The 25,799-nt window shown below is 39.7% G+C and overlaps 1 protein-coding gene across 2 annotated transcripts; it reads right to left on the reverse strand.

Moving 5' to 3' along the window:
• Positions 1–5,523: 5,523 nt before the first annotated feature.
• On the reverse strand, positions 5,524–25,540 carry LOC117294871 (lysyl oxidase homolog 2A-like). 2 transcript variants are annotated; one of them, XM_033777414.1, is made up of 13 exons: positions 25,110–25,540; positions 17,708–18,033; positions 17,190–17,353; positions 14,494–14,690; positions 13,155–13,584; positions 12,262–12,463; positions 11,679–11,833; positions 11,015–11,173; positions 9,816–9,975; positions 8,792–9,023; positions 7,829–8,075; positions 7,085–7,196; positions 5,524–6,435 (listed from the first exon to the last, which is right to left on the reverse strand). In XM_033777414.1, the coding sequence occupies exons 2-13, from the start codon at positions 18,000–18,002 to the stop codon at positions 6,413–6,415; spliced, it is 2,376 nt and encodes a 791-aa protein (XP_033633305.1). In that variant the 5' UTR covers positions 18,003–18,033; positions 25,110–25,540; the 3' UTR covers positions 5,524–6,412. The 2 variants fall into 2 exon arrangements, with proteins under 2 accessions (XP_033633305.1, XP_033633303.1); XM_033777412.1 differs by having other exon boundaries at positions 17,166–17,353.
• Positions 25,541–25,799: the final 259 nt, after the last annotated feature.

Consider the following 25,799-nt stretch of genomic DNA (forward strand, 5'->3'; position numbering starts at 1 on the left):
AAGAGAGCTGATTCGTTTTCTCTGTTTTCAAACATCAGGTTCTGGACTTTGTTATCTTGGCACTAAAAACTGTTGCGTTTCAAGTAAAACAAATATAAGGGAAGATTTCTACCTTGACTATCTTTATACCATGCAAGTTACATTTGCATAGAAATATGCCAACCTTCATATGTTCACGCTTATTAATGGGTGCGTTCGTTAAGCTTCCCTGGGTTGACCCCGGTCTGCCCCGGTACATTCGATTAGCTTTGACAGGGCTCACCCGGGTCAGCCCCCAGCGCCTTGCTTGTGGAGTGGGTCATCTTGGGGTGAACTGAGGTGCATGGCGTCACCATGAGGGGGCAAGTGTGATTGTTCGATTAGCTCTTGTCAGGGGCTCACCCGAGTGAGCACCGCAGGGTCGACCCAAGGAAGCTTATCGAACACACCCATTGTTGTGCACACAGTGTAAACCAACATTTGTTTTGCCTTTGTCACTTTCTTTTATTTTAAATACTCGTTTTGTCCTTCTTCTTTATTTGTCACTGATAGAATTCCACATGCCAGGTGCTTACAGAGTTGTGTTTGTTTACTATGCATTGTATCATTTTGTATATTTATAATTAATTAATAATGTTTGTATTGATTTTCCCAGACACTACATGTGTAAAATGAAATTAACTTAAACAATTACTGACTTTGATATTTTGAAATATGTAGAAATTTAATACATAAGAATTTTTCTGTTACCTTAATCTTGTTTGTGTTAGGATTGAGTCTGTTAGGATTTTTCTCTTCAAATTGTTTGCAATATAATTCAAGGCAGTCATTGGGGATGTCAGTAAGATCCTTTGACTGAACCCAATTTAGTTGCACATAGCTCATAGAATCACATGCTTTGGAGGGTTCCATAAGCTTTAAAGTCCTAAATTTAAAGCATTACAGTAGTCGAGTACTAATCAAGTCACAAGTGCTAATGAGAAGTACTCGAGTGTGAGTACTTTGTCTATCAAGCATGAGTAAAAGAGTCCGAGTATTCTGATATCTGAGTGCCTAGTCCAACATCCCAGTACCAGTACGAGTACAAGTTTACAAGTACCAGGTTTTCGGATACCTGACTACGGAGTCTAGCAGCTGAGTACCAAATACTGAGATCTCCGAAAACACTACTAGTGTATTACCAAGTATTCTGATACCCGAGTACCAAGTCCAACAGCTGAGTACCAAATACTAAGATCTCTGAATACACTACTAGTGTATTACCAAGTATTCTGATACCTGAGTACCAAGTCCAGCAGCCGAGTACCAAATACTGAGATCTCTGAATACACTACTAGTGTATAACCAAGTATTCTGATACCAGAGTACCAAGTCCAGCAGCTGAGTACAAGCACTTAGATCTCCAAATACACTACTAGTGTATTACCAAGTATTCTGATACCCGAGTATCAAGTCCAGCAGCCGAGTACCAAATACTGAGATCTCCGAATACACTATTAGTGTATTACCAAGTATTCTGATACCAGAGTACCAAGTCCAGCAGCTGAGTACCAAATACTGAGATCTCTGAATACACTACTAGTGTATTACCAAGTATTCTGATACCAGAGTACCAAGTCCAGCAGCTGAGAACCAAATACTGAGATCTCCGAATACACTACTAGTGTATTACCAAGTATTCTGATACCCTAATACCAAGTCCAGCAGCTGAGTACCAAATACTGAGATCTCCGAATACACTATTAGTGTATTACCAAGTGTTCTGATATCCGAGTACCAAGTCCAGCAGCTGAGTACCAAATACTAAGATCTCTGAATACACTACTAGTGTATAACCAAGTATTCTGATACCCGAGTACCAAGTTCAGCAGCTGAGTACCAAATACTGAGATCTCCGAATACACTACTAGTGTATTACCAAGTATTCTGATACCCTAATACCAAGTCCAACAGCTGAGTACCAAATACTAAGATCTCTGAATACACTACTAGTGTATAACCAAGTATTCTGATACCAGAGTACCAAGTTCAGCAGCTGAGTACAAGCACTTAGATCTCCAAATACACTACTAGTGTATTACCAAGTATTCTGATACCTGAGTACCAAGTCCATCAGCCGAGTACCAAATACTGAGATCTCCGAATACACTACTAGTGTATAACCAAGTATTCTGATACCAGAGTACCAAGTTCAGCAGCTGAGTACAAGCACTTAGATCTCCAAATACACTACTAGTGTATTACCAAGTATTCTGATACCCGAGTATCAAGTCCAGCAGCCGAGTACCAAATACTGAGATCTCCGAATACACTATTAGTGTATTACCAAGTATTCTGATACCAGAGTACCAAGTCCAGCAGCTGAGTACCAAATACTGAGATCTCCGAATACACTACTAGTGTATTACCAAGTATTCTGATACCAGAGTACCAAGTCCAGCAGCTGAGTACCAAATACTGAGATCTCCGAATACACTATTAGTGTATTACCAAGTATTCTGATACCAGAGTACCAAGTCCAGCAGCTGAGTACCAAATACTGAGATCTCCGAATACACTATTAGTGTATTACCAAGTATTCTGATACCAGAGTACCAAGTCCAGCAGCTGAGAACCAAATACTGAGATCTCCGAATACACTACTAGTGTATTACCAAGTATTCTGATACCCTAATACCAAGTCCAGCAGCTGAGTACCAAATACTGAGATCTCTGAATACACTATTAGTGTATTACCAAGTGTTCTGATATCCGAGTACCAAGTCCAGCAGCTGAGTACCAAATACTAAGATCTCTGAATACACTACTAGTGTATAACCAAGTATTCTGATACCCGAGTACCAAGTTCAGCAGCTGAGTACCAAATACTGAGATCTCCGAATACACTACTAGTGTATTACCAAGTATTCTGATACCCTAATACCAAGTCCAACAGCTGAGTACCAAATACTAAGATCTCTGAATACACTACTAGTGTATAACCAAGTATTCTGATATCCGAGTACCAATTCCAGCAGCTGAGTACCGAGTACTTAGATCTTTACAAACATAAGTCTGGGTTTGAGTTTGCATTAGTCCTCTATACAGAAACTCAAACTTTCAACTTTTCTCCCCTTGCTTTTTCCCTTATTCCTTGGATAGCAATGGCATAGATTTAAATTAACATTCTGTAAGTTAGACAACCCTTCTGTGACCATAGTGTGTATAAAACAGCTGGAGTACATTTTCAGATGAGTGTTCAGTGCATGATTTCAAGTACGGTTTATTTTTGTATTGAGTGATAAGTTTTGTCTTGGAGTATTAGTAGTTAAAAATGAGTACAGGTACATGTACCATCAAAATGTTACTTAAGTAGTACTTGAATACAAGTACTGATTACGAGTACTATTAACTCAGTAAGCAGCTCTGTGCACTTCGAATGCAAGTACTTAGCTAGCCAGTACGAGTGGGAGCACCATTGAATGAGTACTCAAGTGGGTATTACAACTCTGGTACTCTATGGACTTTGAGTAAGACTGCAAGAGTTCTTTACTAGCCAAGTACATGTACATGTCTGTATCGAGTACCGTCTAAATAGTACTTGCGTAGTACTTAAGAAAGTGTTTCCAGTACGAGTACTACATGTACAACAAGCAGCTATATGAAATTGTGCCCAGCACTGCGCATGGCATGTAGATTCACCTGACCTAAGTTCAGGTTCCTTTTTGTACAATGAATATTAGTGTTCTTTACTGTTACTGGATACCAGGAACAGGACCAGGGCCCTGCATGGTGTGAATTGGTTACCATAAACTGGCCTTGTGTACAGTCTGTGCAAGCATTTGTTACCTTGAACAAAAAAAAAATTGGAAATGAGTCCAATTTGTACCTATGAGCACTCAACAGGACTCGGGAAAATTTCCTATCGCACATCGGTGTTAAGGGTGCAACCGAAATCTCATTATTTATCCCTGTGCAATTATTGCATCATTTAAAAATGTTAGTTTGTACGCCAACGTTCCCCAAAACATAAGCATCTTTTTCAAAGTTTTCGCTCTCGTAGGTGAAGTTTTATGTTTGTTTCTTTCAAAAACCCAAACTCTGCCTGTCTCACAAAACTGTTACAATATGACCTTTCTGTCAACGATATGACCTTTCTGTCAAATTTTTTAACGGAAAAGAAAATGTACAGTGCATATATTTTGTTTGTGATGATTTAGTATCCGGTTTTCCTTATTTTCTTGTTTCCACAGTTGACAAATTTTCTTGTTTTCCTTTGGTGCTTCGGTCAGAAACTCGTAATCAATATGAAATTGCAAGACTGTCAAAACAAATTCCTTTAATTATCCATCCATTATTGTGTGACTGGAATAATATACATGTTTAATAGTTTTTCTTTTGTTTCTAATTTATAATGAAATCTCCATGTCTAATGGAAATGACGTACTGATTGTATTGAACATAATGCTTTTTTCAATAACAATAACAATATTGATAAGGAAGACAAACTGCTTGGCGTGATTTGTTTTGTTTCCAAAAGTGTTGAATGTAAATAGTTTATTGGTAATACATTTTTAGGGTGTCATGGCTCAGTGGTTAAGAACACAGAATTCAGGTTCAGGTGGTTGAGTCATCCGAGTGTGGGTTTGATTCCCGGTCATGACATTTGAATCCATGAGCAAGATCCTTTACTATAATTGCTTTCTTCACCCAAGGGGTATGGATGGGTACCTGCGAGGGTAGATGTTGATATTGTGTATGAAAAAGCACTTTGAGTGCTACGGTTGCCCAGGTTGTACACTCCCATCAATGCTGAATATCAAAAGTAATTATTCTACTCATTTCTCAAAAACTAAAAGGCATTTCAACCAATATAAGGGAAGTTGACCCATCAGTGTAACGAACATTATGTGCAAATTGTGCTAATTTGTATTTTTTCACAATATTTGTTTGTGCATCCCTTCTTTCCTTTGTCCCTCCAAGAACATCCCTTAGACTTTATATGCAAAATTCCTTGTGGAGCATTCTACTTTATAGAACTACCCTTTGTGGTCCCTTTCCTGTTTTGTTCTTGGTCCCCTATGACAGTGAATTTGAAATCAAACCTTTTGCAAGTATGCACCCCCACAGAGACATCTTTTGTTCTTTCCATTGTCCCTGTATTTTCCCATAGACCTTTTACACAAAATGTCCTGTGAAGCACCCCCATCAAGTCTTTTACTCCCACCCACACGTGGAGTTCTTTTTGTGTGCCCTTCTGTTTTTTGGTCTTGGTCTCCTATGTTAGTAAATCTTAAAGGAACCTTACAGAACCGTTTGTTGCTAACAAAGCAGTTGTTGGCAGTGTAAGCACTTTATGTAATCCACCAAATACATAAACTGACAAACCTGTAGAAGTTTGAGATCGATCGGCCATCTGGGTCTCGAGAGAATATTGCAAAACCGATTACAAATTTTGCATCTTCACGATTTATGTTTCTTACCAATTCTGTAACGTTCCTTTAAATTATTCTTACAAATGTTGTCAACACACTTGGAAAAAAACGAAGCACAAAACATAATAAATATTATTTACAGAACAATTTTATTCAATTGAAAAACATTCGGAAACTAAGCATACTGAACTATAACGTCAGATGTCATTAAAAGCTATACATAGTATCTTTTCTGGGAAAGTACACTGTGATGGGGAAAAAAGAGTATTTTGTTTAATGTCGAAAAGTGCATTTTATCTTATAAACTAAGAAGCAATGGCCACGAATACTTAGTATGTACTTCAGTTGTTGATGATGTATAACATTTTGAAAAACGATTCCTTTTGTAAAATCTAAAAGTATTTTATGATTTTCAGTTGTCCTAAATGGGAACGTCAAAAATAAAATAACTTATTCATGTTCTTACTTCTACTAATATAAATACCATAAAATATTGTGACATTTTGTATTTGAGCCTATCCAAGACAACATTAATCTCTAAAATGATATCATGTTAAATTTAAATACATGAACTTAACAATAAGATGAATTTATCTTGTCTTGCATTTTGCAAGCAAAAACACTGATAAACAGGAAAGATTCTTGAAAAGCAACCGACTTTAAAAACATAAACATATTAAAGGTTGAAGGGGGGGAAAAAATCAAAACTTTATGTCCGATTGTATTCTTTTCAAGAAAAAAGTATCTATGCAAAATATTTATTCTATTAACTTAAAACTAAGAAAAAAAATCAAACTTAAATTTAGTTGGTAACTCCTTGAACACATTTTGAAGCTGATTTTTGAAGCCTTGCAATTTGTGGAAAATAACAAGTAACAGAACAGAACAGAACAACTTGCGGGTACTACCTTGTATAATCAATTTAGGCTGGGGTGTTGGCTCAGAAAAGAGCCAGCGTGATCTTTGGGGTTTTTCTAGTAAAAAAAAAAGAGCGAAAAAACGATGGTGCGTTTTGGAGACTAGTCCTCCATTTTGTCAGCAACTGTAGACAAATAACAAGAAACACAACCGGACTTTAAAAAATATATAAAGTATTTATTATGCCATGCAAATACATGTGATAAAGTCGAAAGCTGTAAGGTAAATGCTTTGGTGCCTGCTTCTAGTGCTATGTAGTCAGATGGGATACAAGTGAGACTTGAAAACTATGTCAATTTTTTATGTGAACACAAAAAATAACACCAAACTCTGCGTCACTTGGCTATATACAGAGTGGCATTCAAGTTAAGCTGCAATGTTGTATTTGTTGACTTTTGTTTGGTTTAGATTTCAAACTTTGATGGTGTGAGGTTTGATGTAAATCCACTGTGTGGAACAAAGTTGTAGTGTATAGCTTTTCCTGAAGATAATTATAACATGCTGTTCGAAATGTTGGGTAGCTATTTTTAGAATCACCGCAACTGTGTGGCTCTTTTGTAAACAATGTGAAAACAAAATGGTCTGTAGCCCGACCATTTTTGGCCAGAGATCTGCTGTTGAACCCACATACATAATCACCCTTGACCTTGCATCATTTTACATGACCTTCGTAGTTCTGGAGATTCGCAGTTAAATTTGACAAACCTGTACATGTATGTATACATATAAAGCCAATAGCTGTCCTCGGGAGACTAGTCTAGGTCTGTACTTACCAAATACGCAATGACCAATGACGACTGATGTTCCACCGTAGTACAGATCACACTCGATTAAGTTATTCTCATAGTCAGTTTCGGCCACGAGATTGTCCGGGTTGACATGTATCTACATAAGACATACAATGGATCACAACATCAATGAATGAAAACTAATTCATCATCAATAAATCATGGGGGATAGGGCGTTGGGACATAGTATTGACGAGGTCTTAAACGGCCATCTAAGACCGCCATGGTTGTGAGTGTGTGATAGATAGTAAGGGTGTAGTGTTCGAGTGGTTCAGCTCGAGCATCAAATTCAAGTTCTGGTTGTTTCAGGTCATCGTAGTGTGGGTTCGAATCCTGGTAATGTCACCTTTGTGTCCTTGGGCAAAATGCTTGACTATAATTGCTTCTCTTCACCCAGAGGTATACACAGGTTCTTGTGATTGATACATCTTAGTGCGCTATTTATTTGGCAGCACAGGCTGTAGACTCCCATGGGAGCTGAGATGATTTAAGGAAGAAAATAAAAAAGACCCAATTGACCAGGGGGTAATAATAAAATGTTCAAGCGCTATGAGTGTCACTGAGTGACGGACCTAAATAAGAAGCCACTATTATTAGATAACCTGCTTTAGTTTTCTGTAGAGAATTCTCCTTATGAACTTCACTACCATGGAGTGAGTTCTTATTTGGTCTCAACGTTTTGGCTAGCTCGCTCTAGTCATCGTCATGAGTCATTATTAACAAACGTACCCTGAGTGTGTACAAGTCCATTTTAACACCCGTGATGTCTACCCACTGGCAGTCGATATTACTAGCGTAGATATCTATACAGTTAACGGAGATACCCTGGTCACTGTTACATGAGAACTGAGGCTGTATCCCATCGTCGCAGTGTCCATCCTCCAGACAGAAGCTAGCCTTGTGCCCCTGGGCGACCCGCTCATTCTTACGGTTCATCAAGTCGTAATGGCTAAAAATTTCCATGCTGTGGTAATGCCTGATGGAAGAAAATAAACATCAATCTAAAGTGGAGTTTTACTTCCTTTTCAAGAGAGTTTTGAGGTAACACAACATGAATATCTCTTTTGAATAGTGTTGGTTCTGAAAAGAACTGGTGGTTGACGACTCAACGTTTCAGTCAGTTTGTTCTGATTGTCTTCTTCTCCTGAAGACGATCAGAGCAAAAGTATTTAGTGTATATGCTTGATGGGGTTGGTCGGGTTGGCGTAGTGATGTCTTGCCTCGCCACCCACCTCTGGGACTCCGGTTCCAGTCACACCAAGGGCAATTGTGGATTACAATGTAAGTCCCTACCTTACTGTTCGAGTTTGACCTGTAATAACTCTCTAGGGTTTTCTTCCCATATCTAAAACAAATGGACTTCCTTCCCTCTCTATTTCATATTATATTGACTAAACAGTGATTAAATTCACTTTCCTGAGAGAGTCCTTGGCATTCACAAGAGAGTGTCTACAACATTCAACCAAACAGCCAACACCTCAGCCAGACGTGCAGCAAGGGTAACAAGACATGCCCCAAAGGATTGGATTGTTCAGCACTGGGAGGCGCTGCACCTCTAAAAACTAACTTGTTTAAACTGTGCAATATTCTATTGTCTCCCTCACAAGACCTAAATGCCAACAGCAAGGTTAATAGGCTACCTTATGCCCATCAGGGGAGAGATTTCTTAAAGCAACAATTGAAAGTATTTACATGTGACAGCTGTGCCATATCCAGCTATATCTGTTGAGTACAGGACGGAACTGTTCCATTCCTCGGTTCATGATGGCGCTTGTGAACCGTAAGAGTCTGCGTAGACCGTAGCGATTAGGTACATCAGAGAGACATCCTTCCTCTCTGGAGCATGTCATCAAGGAGTCGGGCCAGTCCTGGATTCGTACGGAAGACTGCAGGACGTGGAGGTCCATTAACACATCGGGTAGATCTGTCAATGGTTAGATACAAGTATGGGTGTTAATCAAAACATTGAGAACTGTGGTGGTTTTACTTTTATTTCGTTAGGCGCAGACCTTTACAGTTTTTTGTTAGAGGTAATTTGGTACCCAAACCTGGCAAATAGGATGTTAATAAAAAAATTGAAATCTGTATTGGTTTGACATTGCTTCCATTGGAAGCTGTGTAAAGTTGGGGAGGTAGTGCTTTCTGTCTACCAGCCAGGCTTCTGATTGTGATGGACTGGTGCCCAAACCTCAGGAGTAGGTAGTGGCAACGGCCCCTGGGGAAAATGGTTGATTTGTAGCCCACACTTTGAAGTGGCATTCAGACCTTGTGTGTCTGGCGACTGGCAATAAAAAAAAATTGGGCGCAGTCCTTTAAAACATTTTGTTAGGGGTAGCTGGCCTTGCCCTTAAGTTTGTTGTAACGTAGTCCATAGGGCTTTAGGGAACTGTGGGTTTTACTTGCCCACAAGACCTTGTGGTAGCCCAGATTTTAAACATGAATTGTCATAAGTTTATCTTTCTTTTGTATTAATGGTAGCAAATACAAACAGTCAAATTGCAATATGAGCAAACATACAGGAGGAAGGGGCCGAACAAGGGACTGTGGTTGTTGATCCAACGACTTAAAAGTTGGGCCTAATTATAAAAAACCACATAACGCCTAAAAGTTCAAACAATGAAACACTATAAAATTTACTCAATTCAATTGCCAACAAGTTAGTCAAATTCAATCTTGTTCTAGATTTTTTAGTAAAATGTGAAAATGTGATTCTTACATTCGACGCACACCACACCAGCACGGAAGCCACGGTAGCATGTGTTGTTCTGTGATCGGCGTGAGTATTTACATTCCCTAATGGTTCTCTCTTTCCCTGTACATTGTACATCTAACATCATAATGTTCCTCTTCGGCGCTGCTCCGTAGCTTAAAGTACTCTGTAGAATATTGCGAGAGATAGTATACACATAATGAATGTTTATGAGTGCAATGGTGCGAATATGTTCATGAGTTGAAAGAGGGAACGTTCTATTCAACGAGGCGGAGCCGAGTTGAATGGAACATTCCAGCTTTCAACGAATGAACATATTCGCACCATTGCACGAATGAAAAACATTCATTATTTGTTTTATATAACATCCAAGTAGATCTTTGTCATTTTGATTGAAAGATACAACTTTCAAAACAAACAATTTCAACTGTAGAAGCCGAATGCTAGTAATTTTACTATGCCTTCTTGCAGTAACACCTGCTGCTTTACCAAAGACACGCGCACGCAGTGATGTTTTTACTCAGCTTTTTCGTTCCATCCGAAAAGTACCATTGCACGCTGGCAGCGTGCCAGCGTGCAATGGTACTTTTCGGATGGAACGAAAAAGCACGGCGAGTGACTCAGCGTGCAATGGTACTTTTATTTGCTATCACGTGACGGACAATCCTCCAATCAAATGGCAAGGATCTGCTTGGGTGTTATATAGTATAGTATATACCTTTTGTAAGTTTTTGGACATGAATTCCCACTCACTGTGAAAAATATCTATCATGTAATATCATTAGAGGTCTCAGCTTCATTAGTCATTAAAATTGTGTAAATGAGTAAAAATCACCATCAAAATCACCAGCAGCAGCAGCAGCAGCAGCAGCAGCAGCAGCAGCAGCAGCAGCAGCAGCAGCAGCAGCAGCAGCAGCAACAGCGGACCACTTTTTTTTGCAATAAAATTTTCACAGGTTAGTTTTATTGTATATATCTATAGCAATAAAGGATTAAACAATCAAGCAGTTCCAAAAATCAAATATACTCTCCCTGTAAAGAACACTTATCTTGGAAGAGTTGGCCCACGGACAACCAATATAGTTATGGTTCACATAGCAAGCACCCTTGGTTACAGCTTGCGAGTTACAGTAATTAAGTTCACTTATGAGGCATATTTGGTTTCATGACCATACATTATATATTTATAGTAATAATGTACCCACCTGAATTGCATAGCGAGCATGATCCAGCCCCATCTGTCTGCAAATGACCTTAGCATCTAGAAGACCCCACTCAGTACCCCCGCAGACATTGGCCCACTCCCCGTTCAGCAGGACGGAAACACGACCCTCCCTCTCATATGTCCCTCCTTCAAGTTTCACCTTAAATGGAAAAAGAACAAAATAGATTTAAAAAATACAAAAGTTTGATGCTGATATTTCATTCCAACAGCTTCGACAGAACATTCCTGATTGTTTTCCAAAATGTTCCTGTCCGCCAAGCGATTGCATAATGTCCTCATAGGTGGGAGTCTTAACAAAATTATTATAATCGTATAAAACATTATAAGAAATGACTCCTTGTGAAGTAACGTAGTTTTTTAGAAAGATGTACTTTCCCACCAAAATATTTTAATCTGAGAAAGTCTTCAGGCCTTAAGCATTTCTCAGGCATCTGAAAGCGCACAAAATAGTGCAATAATGTTGTTTTTTCTCTCTTTAATACTATTTTCTTGCAAATTCGATGACCAATTTACCCAAAGTTTTTTTGTGCATACATGTTTGGATACACCAAGTGAGAATATTTGCCTTTAAATGGCTCTGAAAAGAATTTGTGGTGTAACTTTAGCTGGACATTATTTGGATTAGTAAGTGCTTCTGATCTTACGTGGCTTTTGACGTTGATATCAGGTACGATGCACCGAACACCAGCATCAAGAGAATGGGTGCAGCTGCTGCTGTTGTAGTACCCATGGTTGCATGCAGTCAGACTCCTCTCATGACCTCTGCATTGCATCTTCCACAGCCAGATCGGGCCCACCCCTGCAAGACAGAAAAGTAACAAGACTTGATTCTCATATTATTATTCCTAGAATAGTGTTGTTCATCGAAGCATGGGTGTTTCCAATGTACACCGAAAGTGAACCATTACAACAGCTCTGGTGTTCTTTTAGTGTACACCAATCTTTTTCAAATGACCACAATACAACTTCACTGTCTTGGCACCAAATTGGGCCTGGCTAAGGGTCTCATACTGGAATAACTTACAGGATTTGCTGAAATCACCACCCTTTCTATCTGTCGCTGTTAAAAACTTAACTTACATTGACTCATATTCATAAACTTATGAGTAACTTGTTAGCTATTGGCTTGTCCTACACTTCTCTTGTCTGGTAAATTTTAAGCTCAAAAGTTGATAAAATAACACAATCTTACAAAAATGCAGTTAGATGTGAACCTGTTTAATATACCTTGTCCAAATCCTGAATTGGGGACGATTTCCTTTGCTGCCCCGAAGCCGAGCTGTTTACAAGCAACGCTGGCATCAGTCAAGTCCCAAGACTCGCTGCAGATAGTTCCCCATGTTCCCTTGATGTAGACTTCTACTCTTCCCTCTCCAAAGTTTCCTCCGGCTCTCAGGCGGATGTTGGGCCTGGGACGTTTTCGCCCATGCTATGAAAACAAATAACAACAACTCTTGAAAATGTATCATGAAATCGTCTCACGATTGCTAGCTGAATATTATTTTTTCGTCGTGAATAACACAGGACAGCAAAAAAGGAAAGTCTAACGGGAGTGCTAAAATCCATAGTCTTCAATTATTTTTTTACGATGATTATCTGGTTCATGACTTGTCAAGTTTAGAATAACTTTCAGTTGATTATTGGTATGGACTTCGAGTACAAGAATTTTTTTAATAAAGGAACGTTACAGAATTGGTAAGAAACAGATTTACATAAAACTTACATCTAATGATGATGATAGTAGAAAACATCCCTTTAAATTCTGTCTGAAATTTCATATTATTGATGAGAAATAAATAATCGAATTTCGCGTGTGGAGTTTATCGCTCAGTGAGCGTTTTGTTCATTTTTGTTTTGGTGTCGATGCAGTGCAAAATTTGTGATCGGTTGTTCACTATTCTCTCGTGACGCAGATGGCCGATCGATCTCAAACTTCTACAGGTTTGTCAGTTTATGTATATGGTGGATTACGTAAAGCGCTTACACTGCCAGCAACTGCTTTGTTAGCAAAACCAATTCTGGTATGTTCCTAAAGTACGAGTCCAAGTACCATCAAAACCATACTCGGTTGAGAAAACCACCTCGTCAAGGGAACACTTCAGAACAAATTGCTACTTTACCTTGGACTGCGTTCGTCGTGCCTTCTTACTCGTCCTCAATGCCTCTTTACCGAGTTTGTTGAAGACCTGCGGCTCCTCTGTTCCCTCATCAGTCTCGGTGGTATTAGAAGAAGCCCCATCCTCAATAACCTCGGCAGCCTCATCAACAACCTCAGCTTCCATAGTCTCGTTCTTCTCATTCTCATCAGCAGCAGCAACACCATCAAGCTTTGCCTCCAACTCACGGTCTAACTCCTCCACGTCGACGTCGTCTTCATAGGGTGTGTCGATGACGAAGCTCCCCCGGTGGCATCGGACGTGGGCGACGGCCTCGGACTCGCAGAGGGTGAAGCTCTCCAGGTCGTCGAACGGACACGAACCGATCAAAACCTCTGATCCAAGGCAGCCGAAGTTGGTGAACTTCATGCTTTTGCGACGCTGCAGTTCATCACTGGTTGGAAAGTGAAAAAAGAGACTCGGGAATATCAAGTGGTTATAGCTTTCTAAATGCAGTTCTAAAAGGTATGACGAGACATCTTTAAAACCGGTAACTGTTTAAGATTTATGGGCATCTGCAACTCTCCCGAAATTGACACCAGGCGGCCGTACGAATATGGAGTTGCGAGTTTCGCGCGAAGATGACCCCGAACTTGGTGAACAGCCAATCAACAGTCGACGCAAGTAGGACTACCAGAAACTAACATGATGCCACTCGAACCACATGAAGATGCACGAAAGCAACTTGATTGTGTACTATTCCTATAGGGATAACTCTTTTCGTTGACAAGATGCCCTCACGATGTCCTTCGAAGGGCAAAATGAACCTATGAACTCGACACGAAAATGGACCTTCGCAAGGTCTTTCTGCAATTTGTTGGTATGCCAAAGATTTGCCACCCGTTAACAACGTTGCTGCCTGAAACGCCACCGACGGTCATACGATTGTTTTAGATACCCTCAAAAATGATACGATGTTTTTGCGAACAGAGCCGAATTACGACATTTCCTTTATGGCGTGTCTAGATGGTTTCAATTAAAGTTTGACGCCTGCATGAATAAAATGATATGAGATTTCAGACTGTTATCCTCTCATTAGCCTAAATATCTGACGTCACACTTCGAGGCTCCTGAATTACGGCAGAGATCTGACTTGAGCCTACGTCCATAATCACATTTGACCTCGCATTAATACAATAATGGCCTTCATGGTCCTGGAGATTCGCAGTCAAATCCGACGTACATGTACAAAATCAATACCTGTCGTTGTCATTGCGGGAAAAGACAGGGGACCAATTTAGTGAGCTAATAGTAACCAAGCCTTTTTTCGTTTGTATCTCCCGATAATAATACTTGGACTTACTCTTCCACGTAACGGCTACTCAGAGGCAGTGCTTGTTTGTACCCAAGACGTCCGCATACCACTGTGGCGTCGTGAATGTCCCATCCGTCCGCACAGGCAGTTCGCCACTTCCCCTTGTAGAACATCTCGACCACGCCCTCTGAGATGGGCTGCAGGGTTGAACGACCTCTCAGCCGTACCCGGATTTTTTTCCTATCCTAAAATAGGAGTTTGAAGGGTACGACTTGGTGAAAACTAGGCTGTTATGAAAAGGGGGGACCAGCATGCGAAGATCCGTGGAAGACGTGAATGATTGGAAAAATGGGCCTCGTTTTTTAAAATTAGATATCGCCTAAAAACGGGCCAGACAGGCCACTTCTAAAGTGAGGGACACATTATGACTGATTTGGGCTGTTGACGACCCAAATCAACTAAAATTGGCATCTCAATTCCATAATGAACATTGGCAATTTTTTTCGCTGAGCTCGAACAAACACGAAACTTGGGCCTATTTAATCTTGTTCAAGTCATTACGTCACACGCGTGTATCTGGTGCAACCACACGCGAGTCGGGTCTTTACACCCAAAAGCTTGCACAATGAGTGTTTAATTTTACCTCGCATTTCATTGTTCAGAGGCTTCTCTTATGACTGAAACCGTTATTTCTGAGAAGACCTCTGAAAATAGTTTGTCATAACTTGTATTGCATAAATCGTCACAGTAAAACAAGCTCAATGAAGCTCATTATTGGCTTCTGGTAATCATCAGTGATTTGTGTGAAGTTGACAATCATTGCTTACAGTAGAATGACGTCACACTTTCAAACAGCTTAAAAAGCAGATTGTAAAGGCTGTGTCACCGTTGGTGTTTAAATCATTGATACACGAACGCTACCACTGTTTAACTTCGTTTTCACTCAAAGAAAAACCCCACGCTGTTACGTATCGTTCGCTTAAATTGATTAATGATGCCAGTCAATAAGCTTCTAAATAATTGCACACTCAATAGGATTAAATAGTTTGGATTCACAATTAAGGGCGCCACCGGGTGTTTGACAGAAGATAGAGAGTAAGCAAACTTGTTTTTGAAAACTTAACCTTGTTTCTTTGCTGGAAAGGCTGTGCAGAACTCCGCATTATACACTGACACAGTGGCGCTCTATATTGTAAATCCACCAAGTAGCATATACAGGGTGTCTCAACACACTCCTGCCTCCACCAAGGGAGCCCAACATTACGCCATATATGTTTTGACACTACTGCATTACTCACACCCATGACATTTAAAACGAAACCAATCTTCGACTCATGATTTTCGACAACATTTCTGGACTATTGTCTGACCACTTATAAACGAAAAACCATTATGGTCTGTTAGAATAATGGCTCATGTCGAATCATTATTTGCTCATGTCGAACAACATTTTTTTTTTTTTTTTTTTACTTTATGATCAGAGAAAATGGTTCGTGTCGAACATAATAACGTAATTGAAACACCCTGCATACTTTATTATTATTGTGTTAACGGCTAGAAGTTGGTTCCTCGTTCAGGGTTTTGAAGGTAACTATTTGTAATTGGGCTTCATAGTTACAATCCCTCAAAAGTGGAGTTTGCATCACTAATTCTGTTCGGGAAAAACAAATCATATTTTGGTTGTTAAAGTTGGACAAATCTAAGAGCATTCTACAACCAGTTGACTTTGAAATTATACTTTTTACTTGTCTTTAAACAAAACTTTACTTCAACATAAGCCGGACAGACCCAAAAACGTCTTTCAAGACATATTATGATTGTGGTATGCCAACAAAATAACTTCAGTGAACTCCATTTGTGTCAATATTCACGCCAAAAACCTACGCCAAAACGTAGTTAAAAAACTCCGATCATGTTGTAACAGTTTAAACTTTTTCAAACGTTAAGTTCAATGGAGTTCAATGTATTACAGTTACTTCAAATTGTTTATCTTACATGACGATCGGATACAAATTAATGGTACCGTTGTGTCTAGAAGTATATGAAGCCCTTAGAAACAGGAGAAAATTGGATGCATAACTTGTGAGTAAACCAAGAGGGACAACAAAGTGCTAGTTGAAAACAACAATTATTGTTAGACATGGATTGGTACTGGTCTAATACAGTTTGAACAGTACAGACTTGGCCATGCATTGGTTATCATGCTGCGTAGGAAACGGGTACAAACTATATAATAATAAAAAACAGCCGAAGTTATCAGTAATGGTTGATGGAAAAAGCAGGTAATTGGAAGTTATTCAAAAATCGAACGACATTATTGCAGAAACAGTGCCGTTTAAGGACAAGATGAGTAAATTTGTATAGTTGAAAGACACTGCTATTGAATTGCAAAGGTCTTGGGTTCAAATCCTACCAGGGAATATGACTGTGATTTTTTACAGAGCTTGGAAAAGTACCAAGTAAGCACACATCGGTGTATTATTATGGGTAAAACAACAATATTCTTTATCACCGATGCAAATTTCCATCTATAAATATTTAGTATGTCAAAGATTTCGGAACACCACAAAGAGGACGATTGGTAACTCGTCCTCCAAGCACAACCCACATTCCGTTGATGGAAATTTCGCCTACTTATTCAACTGTCAAGTTCCAGAAGAGCGCATGCGGAACCAGGATCCAAATTCCCGCCGTTCTGTTAGAGGTTGCAATCTACTTACTTTCTTCATCCTACGAATACTTACGGCGGCCCTTCGTGCCTCCATTCTCTCCCCTATGGTGTCATTGCTACAAGTCAGGCCAATGTCTTCGCTGTGATGACAGTCACTTTTGCCCATCTTGGCGCGCTTGCATTGAAAGAGGGTGGTCTCGTTCCCCGTACACCTTACATCATCCAGTAATACTTTACCTGTGAGGAGATGGGATTAAAGATTATTATGGAATCAATAGGGTAGACTGGTACCCTGTCCTCACACATAGCCTATAAAGTACACTCATCATGTAAAGTCAAATTTAACTGCGAATCTCCTGAACAACGAATGCCATGTAAAATGATGCGCGGTTAAAAGGTAGATGCAGGAGGGCTCTGACGTAATCTACAGGCCTCGAAGTGTGACGTCAGATGTTCAGGCTATCAAAAAGGATACTTCGGGACGCTTGGTGTGGGACATACCATTGTTTAGAAACAACAAGCAGTACTGCAGGATCAGTTTCTGCATCAACTACATGTTCACCCGAAATCATTTTCAAAGTTGTGCCTTACCTGATCCAGCACCAAATACATTGCCATAATGAAAGTTGAGAGCTTCTGCGTATCCGAGCATCCGGCATGCAACCTGCGACGCGTTCATGTGCCATCCATCATCACACACCGTACCGTACTCCTTACGTTTCTTATTGTATACCTCTAGTCTCCCCTCCCAGGGATGTTGCCCTCCAACCAGGCGGGCAATCTTTGGAGGAGGATCCTCGGTGACGATAACTGAGGACGACACAACGATGAGGGCGACAGACAGACACACAATATGTGACGTGACGTAGTCTGAGAGAGAAGGCATTCTTGAGGACGAGGTGTAGGGATGCCTTTATCTGAAGAAGAAGTTTTCAAATGGTTGGATGCTGGTAAAGTAATTATGACGAAGTTTGGGGTGTGACAGTGAATTATTGGGGTTAATAGTTCTACTTCCATATTATAATCTATGATCGCGTCTACAGGGGTGAACAAATGTCACAGGGATAAGTTGAGCTAACTGGCATGTTTTTGTAGCGGATTTCCATCTGGGTGATTGTGTACACGATTATCATGCAGTGTGATGAGGATGTTCTTTTCTAACAAATGTACCTTTGTGTGCGACATTAGAGCCGCAAGTTCGCCAACAAGTGGTTGGTAAAAGTACATGTGGCCTTCCCTGCGAAAGAACAACAGTATAACTGTACCATTTAAAGGCAATTATTCTATCAAACTGCCTACCATAATGTGGTGCTACCACAGGGAAAAGTACACCCTTTTCAACTAAAGAGAATTACCTTTGGTTTTGCCGGAAATCCGGAGCGGTTATGTTCACATAGGAAGAATAACCCGCAATCGGAACACACCAAATTATGAGAAATGTATCTGACGGTAACTTCTCTGGTTCAAATGTTGGGGCATACAAACTGATATCGTTTTCCACAAAAGTACTTCGAAGTGAAATGATTTTCATGATGCTGTACTCCTAACCAAGTAGGTTTGTATCGCCATAGTTTAAAGAGTTGCTATCACACGAATGCCTTCCCATTTTGAAGCATAGGGTTTTAAATGTTTTATTTAAAGGGCATTTGACTGCCAACTTAATATGTTATGTTGTGACACCCATAAAAGGGTCTATATGTGTACTTTTCTCCAACAAAAAAACACAATGTCCACAGATTTACATTAAACGCACACAGTTTGAATACTATGATAGTAGAAAGCCTCCCTTGAAATTTTACCTATTGAGGTGCTGTAGTTTTTGAGAAATGAGTAAAACAATTAATTTTCGTCTCAGTTTTAGCATGTAAAAACGTATTAAACAGTTATGCTATGATACCATAATTGGTTAATGGGATTTTACATCCTAAAATAATGTTCATCTCACTGAGGCGAAAATTATTTTGTGACTTGTTTTACTCGTTTCTCAAAAACTACAGAGCCTCACAGTAAATAATATTTGAAGGGAAGCTTTCCACTATCATTATCTTCAAACCCTGTAAGTTTAAAGTAATTCTGTGGACATTCTATTTTGACAAGGTACCCAAATCAATTAAAGGCCATCCATACAAAATGGTGGTTGATGTTTGTATTAAATACTGTGTGCTTGGAAACAAATGAGCAAACCCCCAAACTATACACAACCCCGTGCGAATCAAATTCGTCCTGCACTATTTACCTCTATAGACCACTTTAAGACTCTTAAACTTACATACGCTATAGCGCTTGGTGTGTAATGGAATCAGGTCATGGAAGATCAAGGTTGGATATGCCATTGAGTGCTTAGTCGTTATAAATCACTTACAATAAAATTACCCATCTGGGAAACATCATTGACGAACAATACTTCCCTTTTTATGCCGGAGGTTTTTCTTATTTTGATCTCATGGTCCCACCGGGCTCGTAATGCCAATTTTGATTTTTGAAGGAAATTGTCTTTAAAGTGCACCAGACTAAGATCCCGATCATGGTAGTCATATTTTTTAGTTAATACTTAAAATATGCTAACGTCTCCCATCCTCTTGAAATCAATTACTGATTTTGCTGACAACTGCCTTTCGTTTTTCTCTTTAACCTTTTCTTCGGCAGGTTTGTCGTTGATTGTTTAAGATAGGGCCGTCCAAAATGAAAGCACCTCGATTTCACAAAGCCCTGACGAAACTTGAGTAAAATTGTCAGACTTTATCTCTGAAAGAAGACCCCAAGCCTGTGAGCAAGACAAAGGACTAGCGTACCCGAAATATTTGAAGTTTCTCAGCCTCTTAAAATTTAGAAACATACACATACACATTAGGCTAGAACGGCCGCGTAAACTTCATGTCATTATAAAGGGAAAACTCTATTTGAAAGACTGTCAGCAGAAGTCTCTGTAAGCTTAAACTTAGTGCATGGATTCTCTGAATCATTCGTAAATGTTATATTCCATAAAACCGACCCTTTAAACAGAACTCCGTTGATTGGTTGACTATAGGATCCGACCCCATCTACCAAAATTCAAACACCAAAATCTGTCGGAATCTGAGCTATGTCTTCAGCCCAACAGAATCAAACAAAACACGCTGTTGGATTTTGATAGTCTGGCTGAGTGGTAAGCGTTTATATTATGTTCATATCTGACGCAATCATCCATCCATATTTACAATTTACAATATATAGTGACATAATAATGTTTGTCTCTCAACATAGTATTTCCAGAGATTCTTCCCACGACCACCACCAAATTTCCTTCGACATCTGTGTTCCATTGACCTCCAAACTCGAGACGTCATTATTGGTTCTAGTTAAGTTAAGGGTAGGCAGTTTCCATCACGTAGCCCACGTTTTCTGTTAGGTTGAGTCTAACCCCCCCCCCCCCCCCCCCCCACACACCAATAATCGTGAATTTGAGACTGGAGCGACGGGGAGAGAGAACAAAAACTACGGGTTGCGGTCCCGCGGGCAAGGTTGGACGCTGGGTCCGCTGTCGCCTTTATTGCGCTGACCTGCTCGGTTCAATTTCATTAGCACGAAAGGCTGCTAAAGACAATTGCTATGGTTATCGGTCAAAATAGCATGTCACATCTATGAAGCTTTATGAACCATATGTGAATGGCTGTTTCCTCATTCACTTTAGCAGAAAACCATTTAGATTATACTTGGTTACGAGTAATGTAGAGCTGTTGATAGTATAACACATTGTGAGAAACAGCTCCCTCTGCAATAACGTAGTTTTCGAGAAAGAAGCAATTTCTCACTAAAGTATTTGAATTTGATAGACCTCAGAATTAGATTTTGAGGTCTCGAAATCAAGCATCTAAAATCACACAACTTGTGCAACAAATGCGTTTTTTCTTCAATTATAATCTTGCAACTTTGACGACCAAATGAGCTCAAATTTTCACAGGTTTGTTATTTTATGCATATGTTGCGAATACCAAGTGAGACGCCTGGTCTTTGACAATTATTACCAGTGTCTTTAGTGTGAACCTAGAAGTAAATGTACTATCTATATATCTCTTCGCATATCGCATTAAAGGGGGTTGAAATTAGTCATTTGACTGTTCGTGCTGCAATACCTATGAAATTATTCAACTTTAAACAAACAAAGAACAGAAGTTTGGGAACAGACATTCCTCGTCTCGTTGTGGTATTCCAAACTTTAACAATTCTTGACGTTTCTTCGGGGGGAGTTCAGCTGGAAAAAAAAATCGAAACATTGTGGGCGCATATTTTAGAACCGCATTAACCACCAACTTAATAGAGCGCCTTGGTATCAAGCTGGGCGATAATTTCTTAAATTAGTCTAGTATAATATGAGCATGCACACGTCACGAATGTATTGTTTGTTGTGGTTTTTCTTTAGCCAAACAGATGGTCCATGCGAAACTAGACGTTTGGCGAACAATATGTTGCTCAATAGATTGTGCTTTGACAATAATTAAGAATATTATTCAGATTTGCCCTTAATATACACTCTCAAACATACACTGATATGGGTAAACGTTCAATCCGTTGAAGCCGCTCCGAAGATCAAAAAGATCAATCTAAAAAGTGTGTGGGCGGCTTGAAAGCGCCACCACACCAACCATTAAACATGCAAACATGTGCCATGTGCACAACTACCAAAACATGTATGTTTATGACCCGTTCAAGTTCCGGATACGCAAGTTGCCGAGCGGCCGAGACCTCAGATTAACTCAATCTGGGGACCCTCCTAAAAGTCCCCTATGACCACACCCACCAGTGTGTGCTCGACAAACGTCAATTTCCTTACACTATGTACACAGGTCAATTTGTATTATCATGAACATTGGTTAACGGCACTGGACACTAGTATTGGTAATTACTAAACAAAATAATTGGTAGCATACAACCTTGGTAACAAGCTGTTGATAATATAAACATTGTGAGAAACGACTCCCTCTGAAGTAACGTAGTTTTCGAGAAAGAAGTGATTTTCCACTGGACCACTAAAATATTTGAAATCGATTTCGAGACCTCAGAATAAGATTTTGAGGTCCCGAAATCAAGCATCTGAAAGCACACAACTTCGTGTGACAAGGGTGTTTTTTCTTCCATTATTATCTCAAAACTTCGACAACCAATTGAGTTCAAATTTGTACAGGTTTGTTATTTTGTGCTAATGTTGAGCTACACTAAGTGAGAAGACTGGTCTTTGACATTTACCAAAGGTGTCCGTGGCACTTCTTGCGAATGTGAATGAGAAGCGAATATTGATGTCCAGTGTCCAGTGTCTTTAACTTTCCAGCTAGGTTGACCTCTTGGATCCAGATCTACATGAATTCCGCTATTTATTTGAATGATTGAAATGCAGCGTCCTTCGACACTCCCACGATTTGAGCTCAAATATAAATCATTTAATTAAAACAGTGAGGTAAGGTTGGATATTGCCAAGATTTCCGCATGAATGGGAATTTCGAAACAGTTTGGGAGCTACCAAGGTGCTGGGGCCTGTGACAGCCTTGACGTGTCACCTTGAATTATCCACCCATTAGTAGAGGGTCAATGGTGTAGTTACAGTTGGTGGTAAAGCAGATCAGTTCAAATTTCAACAATTTGTTTTAACATTTTCTTCATTTTTTTTCCCAAGATGGTTCCTTTAGAATGGTTGAATTTGTGTCAAACGAAGGTAAGACGTAACAGGTTGATGTAAGTGGTGTCTTGCCTCGCTTCCACATCTGGGACCCTGGCTCGAATCATGTGTCGGGGGCACTGCGTGAATTGGGTTTTCAGTCCCTAAATACCTGACTGCGTTGGTTTTCCCTGGAATAATTCTCTGTGGTTTTCCTCTCACATCTAAAACTGAAATTTGTTCATCATCTCGTTTGGCTCTGACTAGAGCTTTAACAACATTTATCCAGATCCATCCCAAGATATGACATCACAATAAGAGCCACGTAGGCTGTACTTGCTGCATGCACGTTTTGTAAACAGTCCAAGTGGAAGAAAACATAACATCTCACATTATGGAGACCTCACTGTCTGAAATTTGACACGAAGAATGGGGGCATGAACATATATAAGCCCCGATCGAAACTTATTCAGCTGTTTTTTGCACAACTCTTCACTTGCTAGAAAGGCTATGAAATGTTAAAGGTCACCCTGTTTCGTAAGCAAAAGTTCCTTGTGTTGTCCACACACACACTGCATGTATGTACATGTACATGTACATGTCCATTTTAAAATAGTGACTTTATTATGTAATGTGCACATTCCTTTTGTTGATTTGTAAAAAATGTTGATAAGGCAAATCCGGTGGATGTGACACAAAACGTACGGCGCAATAGTGAGGAGGTGCTGGGACCACTGGAACAATAGTCTATACACTGATTTATTTCAGTCAACAGTTTCCGTAAAGTCAGCAATAAAATAATGGGTGCCCATCCCGTGTGATTGCTTGTGCATTACATGGGATTTGAGGCATTGAATGGTTTGCGGGACCACCATTATGAGTGTGTCTACTTGCTAGGTAGATTTTGTTCTTTTGAGAACTTTTGTTGGTTCTTTCTAGGGAACAGTCTTGCTAAAATACAACTTGCATTGCACTGAGCCCGAGCTTGTGCCAACCGAGGATGGAAAACTAAATGTAAAAGTCATCACAAAGCAAAACCAGATAGCCACAGTTTATTATATTGTTACACAGTCTATGCAGAAATGGTCATGTGTTGTATTTGTTGGAAACAATGGGATGATTCTTTTGCTAAATTGAAAGTTTGCAGAAATGTTGAAATATGGTAACAACATCTGTTGACACGATCGGATGTTTTACATGGCCGTCCATGACAACCAGTGGGTTTGTTTATCAACAATAGAAAGATCTATAATTAAAGTGTAACACAGCTGTTACTTATTTTATGCTTTAAAAAAAAAGACGAAGTCAGCAATATTAATACTTCCCCACCCCGAAAATGTCGCTGAAGTACTAATTCTCTAAGGAAATATTCCTACCCGAACCATTGGGAAAGTCAATTTTTTTAAAGACGTTGCAAATCACTACTGTTTCTTTAATTGAAATATTGAGCTTGCACGGTCTTCACTACAACAAGACCCGGCCGTCGATTTCACAAAACTCTTCTTAACTTAAGACTAATCTTAGGACTTAGGACGAGTCCCAACCCTGCACTGTAGGATGCAAACCTTAAGATTAATCCTAAGTTAGGAAGAGTTACTCGTCCTAACTCGAGTCCCAACTCTTTGTGAAATCGACGGCTGTGACAAACATTACTAGTTTTTTTTATTTAGTGAAATGTGACCAACGAATCGGCATTCTCCACAATGGTCCAGATCCAATGGTCAGATTAATGTCATTTAAAACACACGAGGACCACAGCCAAAGTTCTCTCATAAGCGGTCTGGTTGGCTTTAGTTCAATGTTGAAAAATGTACATATTTTTTCAATGAGAAACATGGAGTTTTGAAAAAAGTTTCCGGAAGCGAACCGCATCTCTTGTCCCGCTGGCTAAAGTCACTATATAAAGAAAAGCGCTGCAAATGTGCTGTGATGTTGACAGGTTGGTTGATTCATGGAGGAAGAAGAGAGAGCGAGGTAGTATCATTTATAGGGGAAGGAAACTGTTTCCTACTCCATGGTTGTATGATGTTTGTCAATATGTATTTGAATGAGTCTTTCAAGCAATTATAGATTTCGTTTTGAATTTTCGTTTTGAAGAAGTGAAACAAAGGACAAAGCTAGTTTAAGGTATTACGTAGGCCATTACGTAGGCCAACGTGGTGTTTATAAGTGATGTTATTGAATTTTCGAAAGGAAATAATATTAACTCGGGTCAGCTCTTTTGGTTTTTCGATAAAAGAAAATAAACCACACTAGGCTTCTCGACTTGTTACATGAGGGGCCTGAAAGCACCCGGTCGACTGGGAATTTACAAATTCTTGAAAAGCCCCATATTGTTTATAAAAATACGAACAAACAACTTACCCTGTCCCAAACAAAATACTTCGCTGGCTTTTTCCGGAGTGCTATGGATTCTGGAAACTAAGGATTACCAATGTGTGTTCCAGCCGTTGCGATCTGTTTATTCCATGAACTATCGACTGGAGAGTACGGGAGCATCACCTGATGAACTGAGCCGACTTTCTCGCACTTTCTCCCCCTGCGTAAAGCACAACCTCCCGGCCTTGTAACGTCAACCCTCGGCTAACCTATTCAAGTTCAAATGGTGGTTTTATTACCGTTTCTCTCCCAGAAGTTTTGGTGTATGCTTGATAACGTAGATTCACTATTTGTAGAGCAAGGGCCAAGCTACACAGCGAATGAAGCCCCCGAGTGTAGAGACTTGACTTAACCCTGTTGTGGGGTTAGGAATGCTAGAGACTGAACCCAAATCGGAAGAGTTCAATGATTATGTGTACGGTGCGCATGTTACCGTGTGAACATGTGTGGTATTTAGTTATGAAATCTGCCCAGACTCCAAGGACGAACTGTTAGGAAAAAGAAAAAATAGCTGACAGAGCAGGGTACGGTGTTCGCGAGGTGCTAAAGTTTGCACACCGTGTACAATATTCGTTCTTTTTTATGTTGCATATATCAGAGGTAATAAAAAAGAACACTACAAAACGCAAGTGAAGTGAAAGTGAACTTCAAACAAATTAGTAGCAACACTGTCCA

Source organism: Asterias rubens, chromosome 9, assembly GCF_902459465.1.
Source record: "Asterias rubens chromosome 9, eAstRub1.3, whole genome shotgun sequence".
Lineage (NCBI taxonomy): Eukaryota > Metazoa > Echinodermata > Asteroidea > Forcipulatida > Asteriidae > Asterias > Asterias rubens.

Excerpts from the sequence above, each read along its gene's own strand:
- LOC117294871 (XM_033777412.1), bottom strand. The coding sequence starts at position 18,002 with ATGCCTTCTCTCTCAGACTACGTCACGTCACATATTGTGTGTCTGTCT. Across the intron at positions 13,585-14,493 it reads AGTAGCCGTTACGTGGAAGA|TGATGAACTGCAGCGTCGCA; the intron begins GTAAGTCCAAGT and ends CTTTCCAACCAG. Across the intron at positions 11,174-11,678 it reads ATATCAACGTCAAAAGCCAC|GTGAAACTTGAAGGAGGGAC; the intron begins GTAAGATCAGAA and ends TTTCCATTTAAG.